This window comes from Gallus gallus, chromosome 15 (assembly GCF_016699485.2).
Source record: "Gallus gallus isolate bGalGal1 chromosome 15, bGalGal1.mat.broiler.GRCg7b, whole genome shotgun sequence".
Lineage (NCBI taxonomy): Eukaryota > Metazoa > Chordata > Aves > Galliformes > Phasianidae > Gallus > Gallus gallus.
Window position 1 is genome coordinate 1,649,968 of NC_052546.1, and position 22,103 is coordinate 1,672,070.

The following is a 22,103-nucleotide window of genomic DNA, read 5'->3' on the forward strand; positions in this document are numbered from 1 at the left end:
AAAAAAGACCAGAAGCACATGAGATGTAACGCAGCCACGCGCTTCGCTTTGCCTTCAAGAAAACAGCAGAGCGAAATGGAAACTTCCCCACTAGAATATTAAAAGTAACAATTTTTTTTAAAGTTATTAACAAACACTAACCTCAGATCATTAGCCACCCTGGCAGCGGGCCAGAGAAAAATTTATAGCCGACGTGCAACATCAGCTTTCATCCAGAAATGCTAATTTCAGTAAAATGAATAGTGTGTGGGCTTTTCATACTGCTTTGCATTTGGCTCCTCACAGCCCTGTTTAAAGCCTGGGAACCGGCCATATAGTTAAACTGCACAGATGTTCAACAATCTGTACTTGTGTTAATTACCCTAATGTGAGCAGAAACTCAACAGATCCCTGCTAATGAAGGAGAAAGTTTTCCAGTGTGACTACCGTATGTTTCATTGTCACTGTATTACCAAGCTTCTCCCCCTCCTTCCTCCGCCCCCCAGCTCCTATTCTCTCCATCTCCTTTGCATTCACATCACCCTCCTACCTCAGCATGCATGAATTGGACCAACTAATGACTGTGTATTCGCAACATGGCAGACACCATTAGGCTGATCGGAGGTGCGGCTGCTGAATTTTAACAGGCAATTTTAAACAAGGTAAGAAAAACAGATTCATCATGCTCCCGATTCTCCCATCCCCACCCATCTGCCATACTCCTGCCCTTACCGCAGCTAAAAAACGCCAGCAAAGTGCAAATACACCCCACCTATAAGACATAGGAGTGCACAAAGCAACGCAAATAGATGTTGCTGGGCGATTGCTGGGGATGGAGCTGGGAGCACAGGCTGAGCAGACAGCATGGAGCAGTACGGGCACCACTCCGGCCACAATGTGCCGCAGGCAACCTGCTGCTGCTCCTTGGAGCAGGAAGGGCTGCCCATGGCCACGAGCACAGCGCACTATGTTCAGCTGCACGCAGGAGCTACAATGGGGTTTCTCGAGGGCACGCTATGAAAGAGCAAGGCAACGCTCAAGTGATCAGCGCTGCCAGTAGCAATGAACCAACACTGCTTCTCAACTTAACCCAGCATTAAAACACACTCGACCTCTGCAGAACTGCTTCTCCCACCAAGGATCTCGCCTTCTCCTCCCGCGCCTCTGCACGGCTGCGGTGCCGATCACACCTCCAGCTGCTGCTCCCCGGCCAGCTGCGTGCCGCTCAGTGCAGCCTGCTCTCACTGAGCCCCAGATGACCTCTGGGCAATACTGGCCCGGCCGAAGCCACAGTGCGCATCTCCCCACTGCCACCGCTCTGCAGTCAGGCCAGCCCACACCAGCACACTGCATGACAATGGCCCCCGTGGGAACAAACACGCTTGCCATGCTTGACTTGACTGGCAGATTCCCCCCCTACGGCGGAAGAGGGGGAAAAAGGCCAACTTTGCTCATTTATTGCCACCATCCTGCTAGCTCAGGCTCCATTGTGCCCGCAGGCTCGCAGCAGGCCGCAGCACACTGCAGGGCGCCATCTTGTCGCCTCCCAGGACAGGCTGCTGGCTGCCCCTCCTTGCCCACGGCCCATCAGCTCCTCCTCGCAAACCTTGCTGTTCATGGCAATTTGGGGGGGGTTTGGCATCACCCACAAAGGGCTGGGAATCATTTAGAGAGCTCTTGGCTCTTTCCTCCTACCTCTCCATCGTTAGTACTGGAAGCAACACAGCTGTCTAATGGCAACTTCAGGCACCCACGGGCCAGCGAAGCAACGTTTTCCACACTTAAATAACACTGAACTGATTTAATTACTGCACTTAATACTAACAAAAGATGTCTCAATTTAATCTTCAAACGGCCCTCCAAGATCAAAACACAGCTGGCTGGATAACAAGATGGCCTAGGCCAGCAAACAAGTAGGTCCAATTTGTTCAAGAGCTGAATCCACTCCTCGGTATGAAAGGCCAAGGAACACTTGTGTGTCAAGCGAATCAAAGAAAGCTGTGCTCCTTCTCCCCCTCCCTTCCTGCCCAACTTTTGTTATGCAGAAAAAAAAATAGAAAGGCAGCTGATTCACGGGTAAAGAAATGCAACACGATAAAAGAACAAATGATGTTTGGGAGAGAAAGAAAAGAAGTAAGAACTAAGATTTAACAGGTTTTGTTTTTATAATCCTTCGAGATGATTAAGAATGAATGAATCAGATTAAAATCACATGGGGACAAATGAAGGTCTCTAACTCTTTTGTTTTTCTTTCCATACCGGACAGAAGAGACAGCTCATTAAGGAAAGCCCTCAAGACACAGCTACAGTGAGGAACAACCAAGCATTTTTTTTAAGTGTCTGTAAGCTGTGTTTGGGCAAGAAAAAGTAGGGGAAAATTAACCATTTACTTATAACATTTTCTAATTGTCCATACTGACCTGTTACTGTTACTTCTTGTCAACTATTCTGAAAAACTTCCCTCTTTTCAGCAGCTTTCAATGCGCATTCCTGCTGACACCATGGTTGGGTCTCTCCAGACACCTTCATGGAATTTTTAAGTTTTTGCACATTCCATTACAGCTACACACAGAAAAGTTAAAGCCAACCTTCCAGCCACTGCAACATTTCTCCAATCCCCTGAGCAACAGAGAAGCCTCAACAAATGTTTGTGTTGTACAGAGGATGCAGCCCTCCAAATTCCCCTTCCAACTACTGATAGTAACCAGGACCGCGCAGCCCACTTTTTGATCTCAGTTCTACTGGTATTAGTTACAAACAAGTTCACTAGAAAACAGTTTACTGAGCTTTGTGGTATTACTTTGAATTGACAACAGTCTGTAGGACATCACTGCTGAAAGGTTTCTCTGCAATAAATTTTCCTGAACTTTTTCTCTTGATGGAGAGCTGCGATTAGGCAACTCGTGTGTTCCAACTTTCCTTGGTGCCCGCACATGCCCTGGATCACGTTTTTTTGGGATTACAATGCCTTTTTCTTCTCTCCCTCAGCATATACAGAGCTCACTCCAGGTTTCACAATACTAGTTGCCAAAAGCAGTTCTTAAACAACAGATGATGTCACCAGCCAGTGCTCCATGAATTTGGAAGACAGCACAAAGGGGAATTCGCTACAACTCTGTGGCCTGTCCTCTGTTCTCCCTGGGCTGGGACACAACAGAGGAAGAAGGCATTACATTTAAAGTGATCAGGCAATTTGGTGGTTTGCTCCAATCCTCTGGAAGGCATGAGGCATTTATTAAATGTACAACCCAGGAGCCACTTCCATAAAAGGGACTTTGAGAGGCCATCTGGCATGGTCTCCTGCTCAAACAGGGTTAACTTCTATGCTCCAGCAGATTTAGCTGAATCTTCACCCAAATACTGTACTCATTACCTCACTGTTCACTTAAGTACCTTCTTCTCCTAGTGATTTGACTTCAACACCTGGTTTTGCAACTGGTGAAGCACGCATTGCTTCAGCTTACAATGCAACCTCCGTACTGCTCAGAGAACACTTCCCTTGTGCTTCAAACTAGCTGGGCTCAGAAATCTGAATGGCAACAGGGAATAGAATTTTCCATCTTCTTGTCCAATTGGTTTCATTTAAATGGGGCTGAACTTCAGCCTAAAACCACTTTCCCAACCAATTTCAGTTCTAGACCACTAACAAGAGCTCTTGAGGAGGCACTTGCTGCTCAATTTCAAACAAGTGACTGTTTCCAGATTGCCTGGTTAAGTTACAAAGACATAGGACCAAGAGCAGTTCTCCTAACTAGAATACACAAGCACAACCACGTAGAAAACCTCCTCCTGCTGTCTTAGACTGAAAATGGGCTCTGCTCTATGGCCAGTACTACAAACACAGCTCCAAGTGCAGAATCCTGACCTACAGATTTCCTCAGGGCCAGAATGTTCAAACCTGCTCAGACAACCATACACCACTATTTCAAAGGCACACCTTTGCATGAGATTCCCAAGGGCCTTTGGAGTTTTGACTTAAATGCCTGGATTATTTTTACAATTCCAGTTATGGGTTCTTTGTTCACAGGGAGTTAAGTAATACAAAGAACGTAGCATGAGAACAATGAGCGTATTACCATGCATGATTTCTCTTAAAAAAAAAAAAAAAGAAGAAAAAAGAAATCTTTCTTTTCATTAAGTTACAGATCCAATTTCAGTCTTTATTATCACTTTGCCATGAGAGAAAGCGGTTCTTAATTCTAATAAAGGAAGGGAGTGTCATATTTCAACAAGAGCTAAAATGCTTCCTGCAATACAGGAGGTGGAAAGCTCTTTTGCTCGCAGCTACTGCAGGCCAGACTCAGAGAACGAAAGGGAAATAATCTTTCCACACTGAGTAAATAAATCTCTTCTAGGACATACCTAATGGTGGGCAGTAGCCCAAAGGCACCTTGTCTGATGAGATCATTGCTGCCCCCTCCACTTGAAGGGAAATTAAGAGAATGCTCTGCCAAGCACATATTAACGTTTCACTTATCACCAAACCCGGGGTCCAAGTGAGTATGAGCACTGCTGCAGCCTATGGAGCACCACTGGACTAATAAAAACCTTTCCACCATGTTAACCAAGCCGGATAAACAGCCACAGCCACTGTGTCAGAACCTTTCACCGAGATTTCTAAGTCATTTTCGCCCTGAAATCTACTTGACCCTTAAAAAGGAGTCTGCAGTACATTTAATGAGGCAGTCATACAAAACTTGACTGTATCCCATTTTCTGTGAGAAAGACAAGCGTAACCCAACCCAGCAAACAAAAGTAGGCCCATTCACACAGTCTCGTGCAATTCACCTCTAAAGAAACAACATTAGAGACCCAGTGTTTGCATTTCATGATACTGTATACATTTTGAAATGGAAATTCTGATTGTGCTTGGTCAGCCGAAGCTTCTGATCTATTCTGGCTAAAAAGGCCTTATGGAAATTCTTTTTTTCCTGAAGATGACCAATAGCCCTATTATTTTACAGCCTTTTCCATTAGATCCTGTTTACACTAGCACTGGAACCATATTAGCAAAATCCATCTTCAAAACACAGTTCTCACTGGCAAGAACTAAGCATAGTTCTGTGAAATTATTTTTAATACCATTCCATCTCTGCCCATTCTGGCAAAGGAAATGAAATTATTTGCAACCCGAGTACCAGGAGTGTGGTTTATAAACGTGGCCCATGGGGGTAAGCAAGACAAAGAGTGAGTGCAACATGCATGGAACAGGCCCCGTGCTGATGCCCAGTGCACCCCTGGCTCATACCAGTTCCTCTGGTCATGAAACCAACAACGCTCCTTTCAGCTATGTGTGGTCTCCTCGACCTCAGCAAGTACAGAAAGAATAAAGCAAATGCGGAGCATTTTATAGAAGACCTGCAAGGCCCACAAACGACATGTTCACTCAGCAACCAGGGATACGTGCAGTGCCAATATTCCCATTTCCCTGCTGGAAAACCTTGTGCACAGGCAGGCAGGTGCCTCGCACAGCAAGGCTGCGGCACAGGAGCACGCAGGACAAGGCTCCAGCCCAGGGACAGGCTGCTCGGGCATTTTCAAGATCTTTAGCAGTGTTAAGAGGGATTATATGCCATTCATTGCATGCATTATTCATTGTTATTCGCTGTATACTCCAGCTCTCAGTACAAGAATAAAGTGACTCCAAGAACCTGTGAACCATGCACAGAAGACGTTTCAACTGAAGTATCACTAACCAGAAAATCAGCAAGATGCTGCTGGACAAATTTCAAGCCAGATCCAAAATGAGAAATGGAAAATGCAAAAGAGCAGAAGCAACTAGTGTTCCTCTCCTCCTGTCCTCTCGCGTGCAATTCCTAGCCACGGGATTTAGCTGTGATGCACGGAGCTGTGAGATACAGAAGCCAGATATGGTGTGTGCTTATGATTCCTTCCAGGTAGCAGAGCACAGAACCCCTGCCCTTCCCTCTGCCTGGGCCATTCATCTTGCCCAGGTGATGGAAAGCCCTGTTCCCAGCGGGTGGTCCTGCTCTCGCAGTCCTTAATGCCTAATTGTCACAAATCAACTCCAACCTCGATGCTCAGGCTGCTGCTACCCATCCCCCCCTTCCAGCCCATTCTCTTCAAACCCATGGCAGCCCAGGATCCTCTCACGTTACCCAATCAATCTTTGGACACAGCACCTCGAAAAAACAAAGAGGCAGCAGCGATGTGAGTACGGCCGGAGCAACGTCACGCGCAGCAGCCCGAGAGCCGCCGGCCCGGCGTGCCTACGCGCATGCGTGCACACACACATGCCTCCTATTTTATTTTTTTGTTCAACTGGAATTAATCAGGAACGATAAACACTGTTTGTCTCCTGAAAGCAGCGGTGGGGGGATGAAATATGCCTCTTAAGCTTATCAGCCTCAGTGCCACCGAGGAGAAAGCTGGCTGCTAAGCCCGGGGATAATGGGCTGTCCTTTCAGGAAGGTATCAGAGGTCTCAGGAGAGGGAGGCAGCACAATGGTGTGACCTTCAGCTAATAAAGCCCACCCTAGAGTCCAAAGAAGCTTGGGGAATATTGACAAAAGTTCATATTTACAACAGCCTGGACTCTTTCCAGATACCATTACCAGTTTAGAGAGCTGCAGCCTCTGTACATACACTCAGAGGCTTTTATTCTGCCTCCTCCTTTCTTTCTTTGTTCCCATGCTGGAAAAAAAAAAAAAAAAAAAAAAAAAAGTTGGAAAATGGCAATTCTTCTGCTAACAAGGCCCCACCAGCACCTTGTTTAATGAAGAGAGTTATTTAAAATTTCAGCTTCAACCTCAGCGTTATCCTCTACTTGAAGGAGATTCAAGGCCTCTTGCAAGGATTCTCAGTGCGTCACCACGCTCATCAGGAAGAAAGCATATGTGTTTTTGTGGAAAATCTGCTGATGTATTTATAATTCTTTAAACAAAAAGGCAGCCAACATATTGTAAAATGAGAAGATTTTTTTCTTTCTTATTTTTTTTCAATAGGCACTGGCAATCAATGCAGTCCCCGTCAGAAAGGCTGAACTGAAGCTGTTTTCAGGCAGAAACCGATCCCCCCCGCTCTGCACTGTGGTTTGCAAAAGGAGGCTTTGCCCATAACTGGGGAGCACAGGCATGACTGGAATACAAATAATAAATAATATTTTTAAAACTATTCATACAGTAAGAAAAGCCAATTCCAAAACATAAAAACTGTTTGAAGCAAAAGTTTCATTTTTCTGCCTCCTAAAGTAGTTCCAAAACAAACATAAAAAATAAAGGTTCTGAGGAAATCTGTTTTCAAGGGCAGTATCAGTGAAATCAATGTTAAAACTCAAAACATTTAATGGAAATAGCATCTTCAGTGACAGACCTGTTTTGAACACAGTGGATCCAGCCATGCCAGTCTGCCATTTCCATTTACCTGCCCGTGCCTCAGCCCTGCCATCCTGAAACGCATCTTCTGGGGCTCAGAAGGGATCCGACCATTGCAAGAGGTTAGGACTTCCCCACAAAGCTTCTTCTAAGAGGTGCCCCCGTATCCTGGCGGTCTCATTTACCACACTGCAATTTCAGCAGTTGCCTTCCAGCACAAAACCCATTTCCAACCACAGCTATGGGGGTACGTCAGGAGGCAGCCCACAAGCAGCTTTCCAAGCTCTTCGTTTCAGCCCAAGCATGCATTTTATCCTTTATCTCATCCAGGCATATTAACAATCAAGAGAGCTCAGGTGATTGATTACAGCCTGCCTGAATTCCAAGTAGTCAAATTAGACACTAATGTTGTGCTTAATTAATGCTTTCACACAAACAAGGTCATTGGTTGCATCAGGACTAATAGGAGATGACACACGCTGGGACTGTGGGGCCCAGGGGACTGGCAGTGAGATGGAAAGTCCAGCCGATGGCCACTGACTGCAAACCCAGACCTGATCCCACGGACACCCCGCACCTCACCGGACACATCCCAGCGCTCACACTCCGCCTCACTGCTGCCCGGCTGTGAGCCTGCAGCCGGCCCAGGCACACTCCACCGAACCCCAGGAGCCTGTCTTTCACTCTGACTCACAACGTAACTCAGCGCTTTGTCTTTTTTGAGTCAAGAGATACAGTAATTCAGGGCTCGAAACAGCTACAAACTAAGACTTTGTATCAGCCGAGACCACCCCGTCCTGCCAACTCCTCCTTGCTGCCATGGGATGCTCACACCCATCGCCTCCCGAGCCTGCCTAAAATACAGCACAGCCTTACCATAAAGCCCTTTGTTCAGACACCCTCACCATAAAGCTGCAAAACCTTGGCTCCCAAGTACATTAAATCCTTATAAACCTGCCTCCATCCTAACCGCGCAGTATTTCACGACACAAAGCGCTTCTTCTGAGAGAGAGCACTTTAATGAGGAAAAGGGCGAAATATATAAACCAAACCTCATTACAGCATAATTTTTAGGAGACAAGCATGCTGTTATAAGAACGAAGCCATGGCAATTGCATTTCACAGGGCTTGATGATTTAGTATTTTTAAAGAGCCACTGCTACTTCCAGCCACGGGCACTGTTTTGTTGTGAATTCAACAGGAAGCAAGCGGGATGACGGGCCCGTGTCTGCTGTCTGTTTTATACTCTGCAAACCGCCACAAATGGCAGATCCAGATCTGCTGCATGCTCACACAACTGCTGTGCGTCAGGTGGCAAGAGACGGACTATGAGTCAGACTTTTATCTTTAAAAGCCCTGCCTTCTTACAGGCTTCTGCTTTAAACGTGATGATGTGGCACGGACACGGTGAATTACTCAAATCAGAGCCAATTCATACTGAAATGAGCAGCGATGTCAAAGAAAATAACAAAAAAAATACAAGAAAAATCTTTGGTACAGTAATAGAAATAGATGTAACGCCGCTTAATGCCAGCTGTCAGATAAGCCAGGGTAATAACAAGCACATCAAAGGGGCTGCAACTGGTTTCCAACAATTAATAGACCAGATTTTTTAGAAGCTGAAACTCGGTTACTTTCTACAAAACTCCAAACGGAACAGAACTCCCAGCCAAGCAGAAAAACCCGGCTGGAAAAAAGAGCACTCCCCTCAAGAACGAACCATCTATCTCCCTACGGAGCATCCTGACTTACATTGCTCTAGAAGACTTTTAAACTTAATCTAATCAAGAAGCTGCTATTGATTACAGTTCTTCCATATCAGTATTCCAGCTGTGACTTCTGAAATGAAAGCTCAGCAATGGTTAGGTATTTGCCACAATCGGTAGAGAAAATAGTAGAAAAAGATGAGTGCAAAGGTCACCAGAGAGACAACATACCTGAACCCCCCCCAACCCGCAGCCCTTCCCCACACAGCCCCACCCAAACCCAGCAGCAGCAGGGCAGTGCACTTCACAGCAGCTCTCGAAGCACATGTAACACTGACTGATGGATACTGATAGTGAAGACACTGGTGGAAAATCAAACCCGACAAAGCAACAAGATTGAGAGAGTTTCTTATGTTTCTTGGTATTACCTTAGAAAATTATGTAAGAAGGGTCAGAATCTCAGCAATCATTTTAGCTACTGACACGTATCTGGATCAACAGCAGTGCAAGAACCGGCATGCAACTGACGCCTATACCCTGGTTAAGTCCCTAGCTTAAGTCCCTTAAGTCTTCCCTCTTAGCTCTTTGTAGCTTTTAATGAATGAAATGTTGGAGTGAATGGTGCTTGCCTTCCCCAGTTAACAGAAGGTCCAACACGACACGGTTATGGTGACGGAACAGCACTTCTACCTGAGTTCTCAGAGAGGAAACCTGAGGAGAACACAACGCACCAACACTTCTCCCAAACCCAGAATCAATAACCTTGCTGCTGGGTCCTGTTCCTGAGATACCTCTACCATTTCCATTTCTACTGATGCGACTCTTCTTTCGAAGCTTAAAGTGAAAGGACAACAGATTCCTCCCCCACCATCACCACTCCCTCATAAATCACAGCAGACTTTTCCAGCTCTTATCAACTCTGCCACAGAAGACAGAAGGCTGGGCAAGTCTGAACGGGTATGACAGCACACCCCCACCACAGGACGGCTGGCACTATGCTAACCCAGCCTAGCACATGCCTTCCCTTAGCTCAGCTTTAATACTCTTCTGCTTAGCTGTGCAATTAAGGACGAAGACAACCGCAAGCAAGTGCACATGCTGCTGGTTTTGTTGGACAACCTGCTCAGCTCCTCCCTGAACAACAGAGGATTTGGGGTGCTAGAAATGAGAAGCCTTATCACAAACGTAGAATGAGACCCTGGTTAGCAGCTGACAGTGAATTGGCTCGCAGACAGCAAAAGGAATAAATTAAAAAAAAAATACGGGGAGACAGAGTGAGCGAGAGAGACAGAGACAGCAACCAATTCAGCTGCAAGAATCAAGCCAAGTCAGTCCCAAGTGCCCGTGTTGGAGAGACTTGATCTCATACCTTGCTTGTTATCAAGGCACTCCTGATACGGGTCAGCTCCAGTTCCGTTGAAGTCTACAGACAAAACAAAAAGTTTCATTCATATCAAACGTAAATATTAGGAACTTCTCAAATGGCAGCCTTGCTGGAGCAGTGTGCTACGTGCAAACAGCCCTAGTTCTTTAGAAGGCCATGCTGGTTTGCTGACATAAAATGTGATTTGTTATGAGCAAGAGGCAATGAGCTGACACCAAGCCAACAAGGGAACTGCATTTGGTCCTCAGCAGGAGGTACTGGGTGCTGCCTCCAACCCTGCCCAGCTGCTGCAGCAACTGAGGGTGCTGGGGAGGGGATCCAAGCTGCAGCTGTGCTCAGCCGCCTCGCAGCGTGCATGAACGGTGCAGTATCTGCACCTGAATCTGTTATTAACAGGGCTCATCATAGGCCCTACGGAACCACTGGTTGAAACCAACAGCAGAAACCAAAGGATCCCAACCTACAGGCTGGAATACACTTCCCTGTGTCTTGAGATGTCGCACTCCCTTTTGGCTTTCAGCTGCTACACCATATTAAAGAGAACTGAAAATACAAGAGTGTACTTTCCAAACATTACTCTCCTATGGAAGCAGTGCAGGTACCACTAGGGCTGTGTGTGATGCTGGTCTGTGCCAGGAAAATGGGGGAGCAGCCAAGACTCCTGCACCCGTGGGTGCTCCACTCCACAAAGAAACTCGACAGTCCCACAGCCAGCTTCCAACTGCTGCACTCACAGAGCGGCACCTTGCAACCAGCGCCCACGTCACCTAACAAACCCCTTCATCTGCACTACAGGTCCCACTGGATTGCATTGGTTGCCCGTAGGAATGGTCTGAACTGTGGGGTGGCAGAACTGGGTTACAGAACGGCTTGGACCTTAGAAGCAAACCAAAGAATGTTCCAGCATGGCTTCTCCTGCCTTACAATCCAACTCAACCGCAAGAAGAAGTTCTGATGGTCCCTGAGAAAGAATATTAAACACATCTAAAAACTCTACATCAACTAATGCTCTTACAGTGGCTTTCATGCACCTTACATCCTGGGCTAAGCACGCAGAGCAAAGCCGAACCTGCACAGTAGGTGCCTGCACACAAAGGGTCCACAAAAGTGAACATTCTGTACATCTCAACTGAGAGAATGCTAACGGGGCTGAAATCAGTCCTGGTGCAAAGCGGGGGATCCCAACCCACTCAGGTGGTTCCTCAGGGCACCGATGGCCTGGGGCTGCCCCATCCCCCCTCCTGCAATACAGCACCTTATTCCACAAGGCAACTCCAACCGACCAGCACTACAGACGGGGACAGACAAGGCGGCCATCCATGCTGCTGCCTCAGGCGCACCGCCAAGAGGATCAGCACCATGCCAACGGGTCCGTGTCTTTCTGAAGATTCTCTCCAGGGCCGTAAGATTAGAAATACCGTTCCCAGACGCACACTGCAGCCAGCAGCTCCCTCCCAGCTCCCTGAAGACATGGAGGGAGCCGGCCCTGCACGCAGCGGCTCACTGCCATTTCCTGCGCACGGTGACCACGCTCCCGCACCAACGGCCCTTCCCCTTTGCTCAGCCAACAGCTGGCGATGGCTGCCTGCACGCACAAAGAGATCCCCATCGAGTTCACAGGCTTCACGTTCAGCAATAGCATTTAATGAAGAAAAAAGCAAAAATTAAAGCTGCCCCACCATTTGTGTTGTGTAAATCCCAGATAATAGATCTTCTCCCTAATCCTAATGAGGCCTTCCTATTAAAATCTTTATTAGCTTTCAGCTCTGCAGATTGCCCAAAGGCTCATCAGTTTCCCTATCTCTCAGTACCAAGATCTGCTTTAACTTTTACAAATAGCTCTAAGATATTTCTCAGCTTATCAGCATTGCCAAGCAGCCTGTCTTATCATTACTATTGCAGATAAAATAAATGAGCTCAGGATGATATGAATAATGGCATTTTCTGTAGGCTGGTTTCCCATTACATTTTCAACAGATTGTAGATTTAAACTTCGGCACAAAAGAAAAAAAAGCAGAAACGCAGCGGAGGGGGAAGGGCTGCATTCTCCCTTCCCATTTACCTGCCCCGTCCTGGAGCACAGGCAGCATTTTAGGCACACCTTCTGCCAGCCCATAATTAATGCTGAAAGGGAGCAGAAGCACCTCCGCCATGCTTTCTCCGAAGGCCAGAAGCACAGTTTCTTCTGGGATGTTTTTTCAGCTGCATTTGTTGCAGGGAGGCGAAACTGCACGCCGCCTAATGAAGCCATCTTCATTAGCCGGCTCCTTCCCCGAGCAGCCTAGGAATGCCACTCAGACTGGGAATTGAAATCATGGCAAGCGACAGAACCGCAGGTGAATTACCAGCCGGGGCTGCGGGGTGTCCTGGCGGAGCAGCGAGGCAGAGCGTGCGGCCAGCAGGGAGGTCACGTCCTGGCAACCATTTTCTGCCTGCTCCCTGCAGCAGCCCCTACAGGGTTAAACGCTTTTCCATTCCCCAAATTCCTAGCCCTGTCACTGTATCAAGGTTATCTATTATTGGCAGTGACAGGTGAAAATTAATCTCCTAATTATTTCTTGCTGCGTAATCTGCACTGAAGAAGTAACATAAAAGGATTACAGTACACCCTCTACGGAAGGCTTTGCTAGAGAGCCAATCATCCAGGGAGATACAAGGTATGTGCTAAAGAGATATTTATGAAGGATTTCCAACCATTTTGAAGGCAGGCTATGCTGTGGCTTACACCCCGCAGCTTCGGAGCACGGATTTTAATAGCATACACATTTTTTACTCTTGATTATTCCATGGAAACTAAAAAAAAAAATGATTTAATGCCATTATGTCCCCGATTTTCCTGTGGTACAGCAGCGACAGCAGTTACGGCATCCATCCGTGTACAGACATCTTCCCCCCAGAGCCACGACAGCAACAACTCACCCGCCTGCTTTAACTGGAGATTAAGAGTGCCGTGCTTACCTCCAGGGCAATGCGACCGTAACATTCTTCCGCAGGAATACAAGCTAGGCTGAGCACCTCCAAATTCAAAATATTTTGTTAAATTCTCATTTTATAAGCAAGCTGGAAATATCTTTGGTAGTAACATAAACAGCCACCACAGACACGGTGCCTGATGAAAACCCTAACTCCTCGCTTCCCACCCACCACAAAGCAAGGCTTATTTTTACAGGATTCAAGTGACACCTTTTGTTTATCTCCGGCCCTTCCAACGCAGCTCTGTGAGCCAAGCAGATGCCTTGAGGAACCTGTTTCCCCACACCCACGTCAGCAGCACCGTTCTGGTCGAAGTCTACAAGAGCCAACAATGGCAGGTCCGTGCTCCTGCCGCTCACAAGGGGCTGGGAAGCTCTCGTGTTGCCACCCCGGCGCCCTGCTTGCAGTCGAGCCCTTCCACCAGTACTTGTGAGGTGCTTCCAGCTTTTCTGACATTTTGCCGTGGATGCAGAAATGTCAGCAGTTCCCTTATGCAACCTTTGCGTGCTCCGACCCAGCACCATTTTGCACGGAAAGCCAACCCTGGGGCAAACTGAAAGCCCCCAACAGCATCCCACAGCCCAGTCAACCGGCACAGAGCAGGGACTGAGCTGACACCAAACCACATCAACAACGAACACCAAACCCTGCCTGGAGAAAGAGCCGTACCTCAATAACTGCACTGCGCTTCAACAGCCACACGGTGGCACACAGCATACTACAAAATATTATCAATGAAATGCTGAAATAGGGGCTTCACAACAGCCACTGCGCCCTTAACTCCCCAGAAATAGCTGCAGCCGTGCAGAGCTGCTCACGCCTGCAGCCTCCGCAGCTCCAGGGCTGCAGGTCACCGTGCTGGGCACATCAGTGGCCCTGGGGAGAGGAGCAGGACGCACCATCGGATGCACGGATTTTAAATGAGCGGCTCCAATTAGGCCGCTCCTCAGCTGTGACAGAGGTGTGAAGATTTCTCGCCTTCTCCCTCCGCTGCTTTCACACCTCTGGCCATGCAGGGCAGCCAGCTCCCAGCCAGCTCCTGGAGGTAACCCCTTCATATTCCGAGCACACAAGTGCTCCAGTGGGAAGGGCGAGTGCATGGAAATTACTTTCTTCTCGAAGGCAACTGCTACTGGAAGTGCAAGGATCTGCTGCAGCACTGTGCCAAGCACCTCCACTGCTGGAAGTCAGCCCGGCAGCGAGGGCCCAGCGCCCCATGCAGCCCTGCAGCTTACAGAGCCCACAGCATCGCATCACACTGCTGCTGTTTCGCCAACAGATCGCTGTGTACGCAGCCACAGCCAGGGATTTTCTGTTCGTTAGGACCTTCAGAAGATAAACACAAGTAACGTAATGAAGCCTGGAACAGAACACAGCCCATAACGCTGTACCCCCGGCGCTCCATAGGTAAGGAAACTATTGACTTGCATCTCCTGTTTTGTGGAAGTTTTAATCGCACCGTTACTTAATCTCTTACACAGCAATTATGGGAACAAAAGAAGTGCGTGCAGAGGCGAAGCACCACCTCCTACCTAGCAGTGCTACTCTTCACAAGCCTATTTTTCAGTAATATGTTTTGCTTATGGAAATCTGAAGAACAAATTCTTATCCATAGGCATTTCCCCAAATGCTCCATCAGCGGCCTCATTACGCGACGCAGAAACTCTCCCAAGGGATATTATGTAATGGCAATTCCTTCCTCCTCTCCCCGAGGAGTGCATTTCTCATTACATCTCCTAGTAATTGATCGGCCTAGGAAATAATTTCTGGTAAAACCATGTGTTCCCTTACCTGGTTCTCAATCTCCATCTTTATTCAGAAGGAAAAAAGACTGCAAGAAACCCCAACGTTCCCATTTCTGATGCAGAACGCCAGCCTCTGCCCGAACGTGCTATTAAGGCATCCCTGTACCTGCCCGGCTTCAGATCTTGTAAATTCACCAAGTCATTAAAATTAACCAGCCTGCATTTCCTATTCTGATGACACAAATAATTTTCCTTGACTGAATCTCCTCTAATTGCTTTAAAAAGAGTGCTTCAGTGCTTCATATTCAAATCCATCCGGACACCACAACCCCTAGCAATTACAGGTCACTCCACACAAGGATGCTGGGAGCCAGAAAAAGAATGTATGAAAAACACAAGGCAGAAAATGACATCTACATCTGCGCTCTCCAGAAGCACCGTGCAGCACAGAGCAGCTCGCTGAGCGCAGCCCTTTGCACAGCGCTTCCGCCAACGCACGCGCCGTTAAATATCCTAGCAGCTCTGAGTTGGAAGAGCAACAACGGCAGAAACCTGCGTTTGGACCTCCACGGGAAGTTTGTGCAAAATCAGAGCAAAATAAATCCCAACAGCTGCTCCGTGCCTGTCGTTTGTCAGCAGGACTCACAGCACACCCCGTCCCTTTCTCAGCCTACAGGTCCCAGGGCTGCTCCGGGCGCCGCCGTCCTCGGCTGGCCAATGGCCGCGTGTCCCATAGAACAACACAGGGATCTGTTCTGCTCGTTGGCAGGCGGTTGCTGGGGAGAACGGAGCAGCCCTCTGGCACACGAGGCTTAGGGCTTCCCTTGGCGTAACGCACCTTCCTCACGGAGGGAAAGAGGAACATCAGCCTCTGCTCGAGCAAACCCGAACGCCCGCTGTGCCTGCGAGCAGCGGTCCCGCAGGAAGCGCGGTGCAGCACAGCGCTGTGTCGCTAAGGGACGGCATTCCTGGAGAGAGCAATTCCAAGTCCCCACTTGTGGAAGTTAATGCTGTGCATGTGCACCGAGCTGCTCGTCCTGGGAGGTCCGCATGCAGAGAAAATCCCCCTTAGACATCACCATAACCCTCTGAGGTGGGTTCTGATCAGGGATGGCCGCAGGTTGAGCTCCTGACGTGCGAGCGGGCAGCGCCCACAGCTCCGCTGCAGCCGCACACGGTCTCTTCCAGGAGCGGATCGCCAGGAGAGCCGTCGGCTGCACGGCGTGGGGGAACGGGACCAGAGCACCCGGCTGGGGCAGCGCCTTACGTAACGGGAAATTATCTTTGTTACAAAACGAGGTTAAAAGGCCCTCAGATCCCGGAGCGTCACCGACAGCCAGGCCAGCAGCAGCAGCCCGGGCGGCACGCAGCCTCGACAGATGGATGCGCAACTTCGCCAACATTTCCCGGCCGGGAAGACGCTCCGTTCCGCAGCGCCGCGGCAGCCGCAGCCATTCAGACGGTCCCGTGCCCTCGCCCGTCCCCGAGCCCCTTCCCCACGCCGCCCCGGCAGCCGCGCTTCGGCGCTCACCCCCCGGGACGCGGCGCTCGGCCGCTCCGCTTCGCAGCGGGACGCCGCCTCTCCTCCCCGCCCGACGCTCGGGGGTCCGCGGGGCGACTCCTGGGGCCGAGAACGGGCAGAACCCGCGCAGCCTTTTCCCAGCGGCGGCTCTTCGCGCCCGGACGGCTCGGGCTGCCCGCTGGGCTGAGCTCCGCGACTCGCAGCCGCGCCAGCCGGGCCGGGCAGAGCCTCGGGGCCGCTCCCGCGGGCGCGGGGCGCTCTGAGGGCCGCGGCCGCCCCGGGGGAACGCGCGGAGCGGGCGGAGAGCGGCGGCCTCAGGAGGAGTCCCGCAGCGCAGCGCACAGCCCCGCCCGGGGACCCGCGGCCGCGGGACGGAGCCGCGCCGCACCTCAGCACCGTTCGGAGCCTGAAAAATCCCCCCCTCCCGCACCCCGAAAGGCATAAAGGCACAGCAGCGAGAGGCCGAGGCCGCCCCGCCGCACTCACCGCATGGCCCCGCCGGGCGCTGCAGGGGGCGCGGAGCCGCCCGGGGCCGCCGCAGGGCTCAGCGCTCCCGGCCCGGGCTGCCCGCGGCCCCGCCGCTCCTCGGCTCCTCCGGGCGTCCTCGCTCGCTGTGTCTGATCGCAGCCTTTGGGTTTGTTCTCGTCTCGCCGCCGAAGTTCGCGCCCCCGCCGCTCAGCCCCGGAGCCGCCGCTCGGACGCCGCTATGGGTCCATGACCGCGGGGCGCGCCGGGGAGGGGGGGGACGGCAGAAAAAAACACCCAAAAAAAGGGTTAAAAAGGAAAAAAAAAAAAAAAAAGAACAACAAAAAAACCACCACAATCACAACAACAGCCCAAAAGCGACACAGGCGGCTCCGGCCGGCATCCGACGAGGGGAAAAAAAAAAAATATATACCACAGCCACGGCGCGGCCCCACCGAGGGGCTCCCGGGCGGCGCTGCTCCGGCCCCGCGCCCTCACGCCGCGGCAGCCATTATTCCAAGCACGGACCGCGCCGCGCTGCCGCTCCTCGGGCGCTCCGCGGCGACTGCCCCGCGCCCCCCGCCCCGCGGCCGCCCGGCTCCGCCGCCGCCAGGCGCGACCAATCCAGCCACGAGCCGCGAGCCGCCGCGCGCCCCCGAGCGAGAGCGCGCGCCCGCCCGCCCCGCCCCGCCGAGCTGCGCCGGGCCGCGGGAGCGCGCCGCGAGTGCGTGCGTGCACGCGGTGCTGGAGCGAGCGGGGGCTGTGCGTGTGTGTGTGTGTGCTGTATGCACGGTGTGTGCGTGCGTGCACTCTGTGTGTGTGTGTGCACATCGTGTGTGCGCAAGTGTGTGTGCACAGTGTGGGTGTGTGCGCTGCCAGAGTGCACACAGGTGGGCAAGAAAAGTGCACGCAGCCTGAGTGTGCGTGCAAGGTGCGTGTGTATCCCTGTGCACAGCCTACACGTGCACGGTTTGTGCTTGGGCCGCAGCACTGTGCAGTCTGTGCTGGTGTGAGCAGTCACAGTGCGCATGGCACGTGCAGTCTGCGTATGTGCACACCATCACCTCCGGGCACTCCCAGCAGCACGTGTGCACAGTGGGGCGAGTGTGCATGCAGGGTGTGCTCACACTATGCATGCATGGCTGCACACGTGCTTTCTTCCACACTGGCTCTTTTGGATATAACCACCATCGCAGTGACACTGAGGGGCTTTACCAGTGGTCAACCAATGGCTGTAGGAGTGCTCGTGGGGCCAGGGAGCCCCGCAGCCCTGCAGCCTCACTGCCCTGCTGTTCTGCAGCCCCACTGCCCACAGCACCACTGCCCTGCAGCCCCGCAGCCCACATGGGAGCAGCGCAGTCGCCCCGTGAGCTCCAGGAACTGCCTGTGAGCCTTCGGGAGGAGGGCGGTAAGCATCTGTATGCTGCTAGAGCCGTGTGATGTGCTCATTACCTGCCATCGAGCGGCATATCACTACACAAAGTTAATATGTTATGATTATTAGTATATTGTTAAATCATTAAATACGACAGCAGATGCAATAAATAATTTCCAAGGGATATCTGCTGACATTTAAGAATGGATGGGGATGCTTTCCTCCCACAGAAAGTGACGCTCAGGCAGTGGGGGCACAGCATGTGGGCTGAACCGCGTGGCCTCCTGCGGGCACTGCAGGACGGGGCTGCCTGAGGGGCTGTGCAGTGACTGAACCATTCTGCAGCATCCCTGCAGCACCCCGCAGGTCCTGCTGTGGGGCTGCCCCCTGGCTGTGCATGGCTGGCTGCTGCGTGCCGCGGGCCCGGGGGTTCTATGCGGACATTACAGGAAGGCACAGGGACAGGAGAGGGAGGAGAGGCTGTGTCACAAATAACATCCAGATGTGAACACACTGTAAATACAAACATCAAAAGGCTCACCCCTCTGCGTTCTGCAGACAGCCCAGCGGAAAGGACTTACCGCACTCAGACAAATGCTGCTGCTAGGGAAGGAAGGACCCCGCAGCCCCTGCACATGGCACCCCACATCCATCTCATGCAGAAGCCCTCTGTGGGCTGGGGCAGTGCCTGGGGCTGCACTGAGGGCTCTCCCTCTGCCCGCAGCCAGACCACACTTCTCATTTGGGAGCTAAAAGCTTCGAGCAGCGCCGACAATAGAAGGAGGAAACACTTGGCCGGAGTGTGGCATGAAGATGTCATGAGGAAATCATGGTTTTACGGAGGAGAGGAGAAAAAACACAGAGGAAGAGCTGGAATAAACACCGGGCCAGGTTCAATAGGAGCAGCAGCCGCCCCAGCTCAGAGCCCCCCTGGTTTGTGCTGGGAGGGAGCTGAAGTGGTAGTGAGTCTTTGGCTGAATCTGTCTCTAAGCTGGGAAATGTGCAGGGTACGCTCAGCCAGCGCATAAAAATAGAAGGGAAGAGACATGGGGATTTGCAGTGAAACTGTTAAAATACGCTCTGATTTGCTTGGAAGGAAGGTGCATTTGGGGAGAGGGGACCGCTGGCACAGGAGCTCAACGGCCACGGGGGTACGTGCCACGTGCACAGCCTACAGCAGCCCCACAACTTCACAGTGACATGTCATTTCCATGTGCTAAACAGAAAAGGGGAGGGAAAGGCTGCAACTGCCTAAACAAAAGGACGTTCTTTTCCCACCACGCTTTCAGATGTTATAAGCAGAGCAGGACGCAGCCAGAGCCGCCCGGGGCAGCCGGGCTGGGCCTCCCATCAGGGCTGGGATCCGAGGTGGCACCTCTGTCTGGTCGCTGCGCTGCGGGCGGAGGAGCCTCGTGTGCAAACAGTGTTGACTCCAACTCTCAACAAAACAATTACGCATTTGTTTTTTGAATACATTTTCTTAGCCTTGCCACTCGCAATGCTGCTGCTACAAACTAGCCGGGACAAGAATAAATACCTTTGTGATTCTCTAAACATCCTCATAATTGCAGCACTTCACTCATGAATGCGTATTTCAACAGCAGAAAAGATCCCAAGTGATGTGAAGACACGTTTCTGTGAAGTAACCTTTCGGAATCAGACGGCAATGTTTGCAGCTAATTCTCATTGCAGTAACTGCTGCACACCCCGGCAGCTGCGGGAGGGGAAGCGCGCAGCACAGCCCGCTGGCCCCGCCACGCACCCCGCACCCTGCTGCCCACAGAGGGAAGGATGGCGGTGGAAGGAGCAGAATGATCTGCTTGGTTTTTCAAGGGCTTTTCCCTACAAAACAAACCTACTGCTGTGGAGCTGGGCAGCCGAGCGTCATTCACCATTCCATCGCATCAAGGCCCAACCTGCAGCTTCGCGGCACAAAAGACTGGCCAATAAACACACTTTTTCTTAGGAATGCTCCCCAGCTGCACCATCCAGAACCGGAGGGCTCGCTAACCTGGCAGAGATGTGGCTGCGGATTGGAGCAGCTGAGCCACGCATGGATGCTTCTTGTCCCGCACCCCAGGTCAGAAGGCAAGCGGTGCTGCCTGCTGCCATTCCTTATTTATCTGATATGTTAAGCAACGACGTGCAAATGAGCCCGAGTACAAAGTATGGGCCGGCATGATGTTACAGCACAGCACCACACGGCACAGCAGAGATAAGTGACTCTCGGTATGGGGCCCTGCATCCTACCACTGTTTATATTTGACTGTATAATTGGGACCGCAGCCAGCTCGTCCTAAAATATACAGCGAGAGTACGGTTAGGCACTGCATCTGTAACATATACAACTTTAGATGTCAAAGCATCTTTGTTTGAAGTCAACAGCAATAAAAACTGCATTTGTACGAGGGCTTAGCATGTGGGAATACATATTGCTAAACCAGGATGTTAACACATGGCCCTCCTCGGTTTGCTGCTGCCAAAAGTATGCCTTTCAAAAGTGAACGGAGCGTGCCAATAATCTGCGGGATATTTTAGAATGTGGAGAAATCTGTGGCAATCACCCAGTGGTGGAGAAAGCTCTTTTTGGGAGTATTTCCCTTTGGTAGTCGCTGGCATCGCTCCTCCTACTCGAAAAGATCCGGGTTCTTCTCAAATACGGATGTGTCACAGACACATCAAGGATCCATTTGAGGGTATTTCCGTCACGTTTCATTTTTCAGAACTTCAGATATTAGTCATTTGGTGACTAACACAGTTATTTAAAAGAAAACGAACTTTCAAATGTACACAAATCCAGCTCATTAGGGTCACTATCTCGATATTATTTCATCGAGACACGTTTGAAATCTTATCAGAACTGTCTTAAGCCCATGGGATTTCTACGAGCTCCCTTTCTGGGTATTAAACTTTAAACAAATATTGTGATTGTATTCCAAGGGCTTGAATGGGCCGATGATTTTGAAAGTGCTGCTTTGGCATCATTGTACGGCTCCATTCTTTTACGCGTGTTTTGTTAAAACACAAAGAAACTCTATTTATGAAAAGCCAGCCTTAAATCTATAGTTTGTGAAGCCATAATTTGTGGTTGCAATTGTGGTTAATTTAACAAAGAAAGTCTTTTGGTTCACAGTGCACCATACTCAGTATTTTTCATAAACTCTCAGAGCAAAAACCCCCTTCAACATGTCAGATAGATGATGATCCAGCAATGTTGCAATTTCCCAGCTCCTATTTTGCGGTATACCATATTATATGCACAGGAATGCTACATCATTTATTCTGGAGCGCAGCCCTGTAATTATTGCTGGCAAACTACTAATTACATACCGCCATAAAATCTAACAATTTTCCCAATAAAAAAAATAAGCAACAAGAAACATCTACTTTTGTGCGGCATAAGGCAAACACACGAGCACACACACGTGTGTATTTTAACATGTGTGCCACGGCGCACTGATCCTCCACCCCTGTGCCCTTCACCTGCACCACCCGCAGCGGCAGCGGGACGGGGTGCGAAGGTCTCAGCTGTGCCCTGGCTGTGAGCTGGAGCTCCTCCCTGCACTGGGCTGGAACTCCGCTCACGTGGCTTTTTCCAGGAAGCAGCCATGACTCCGGCA

At 50.5% G+C, this 22,103-nt stretch overlaps 1 protein-coding gene across 42 annotated transcripts in view; it reads right to left on the bottom strand.

Moving 5' to 3' along the window:
- Positions 1 to 22,103, bottom strand: part of FBRSL1 (fibrosin like 1) — a 419,446-nt gene that overhangs the window by 74,897 nt on the left and 322,446 nt on the right. For 31 of the 42 annotated variants that reach the window (XM_015275667.4, XM_015275663.4, XM_015275656.4 and 28 more), the window contains one exon: positions 10,389 to 10,442. The exons of the other annotated variants lie outside the window; for them this stretch is intronic. In XM_015275667.4, the coding sequence (XP_015131153.1) occupies positions 10,389 to 10,442 (54 nt within the window). The remainder of the gene's footprint in view (positions 1 to 10,388; positions 10,443 to 22,103) is intronic. 42 annotated transcript variants of the gene reach the window in all.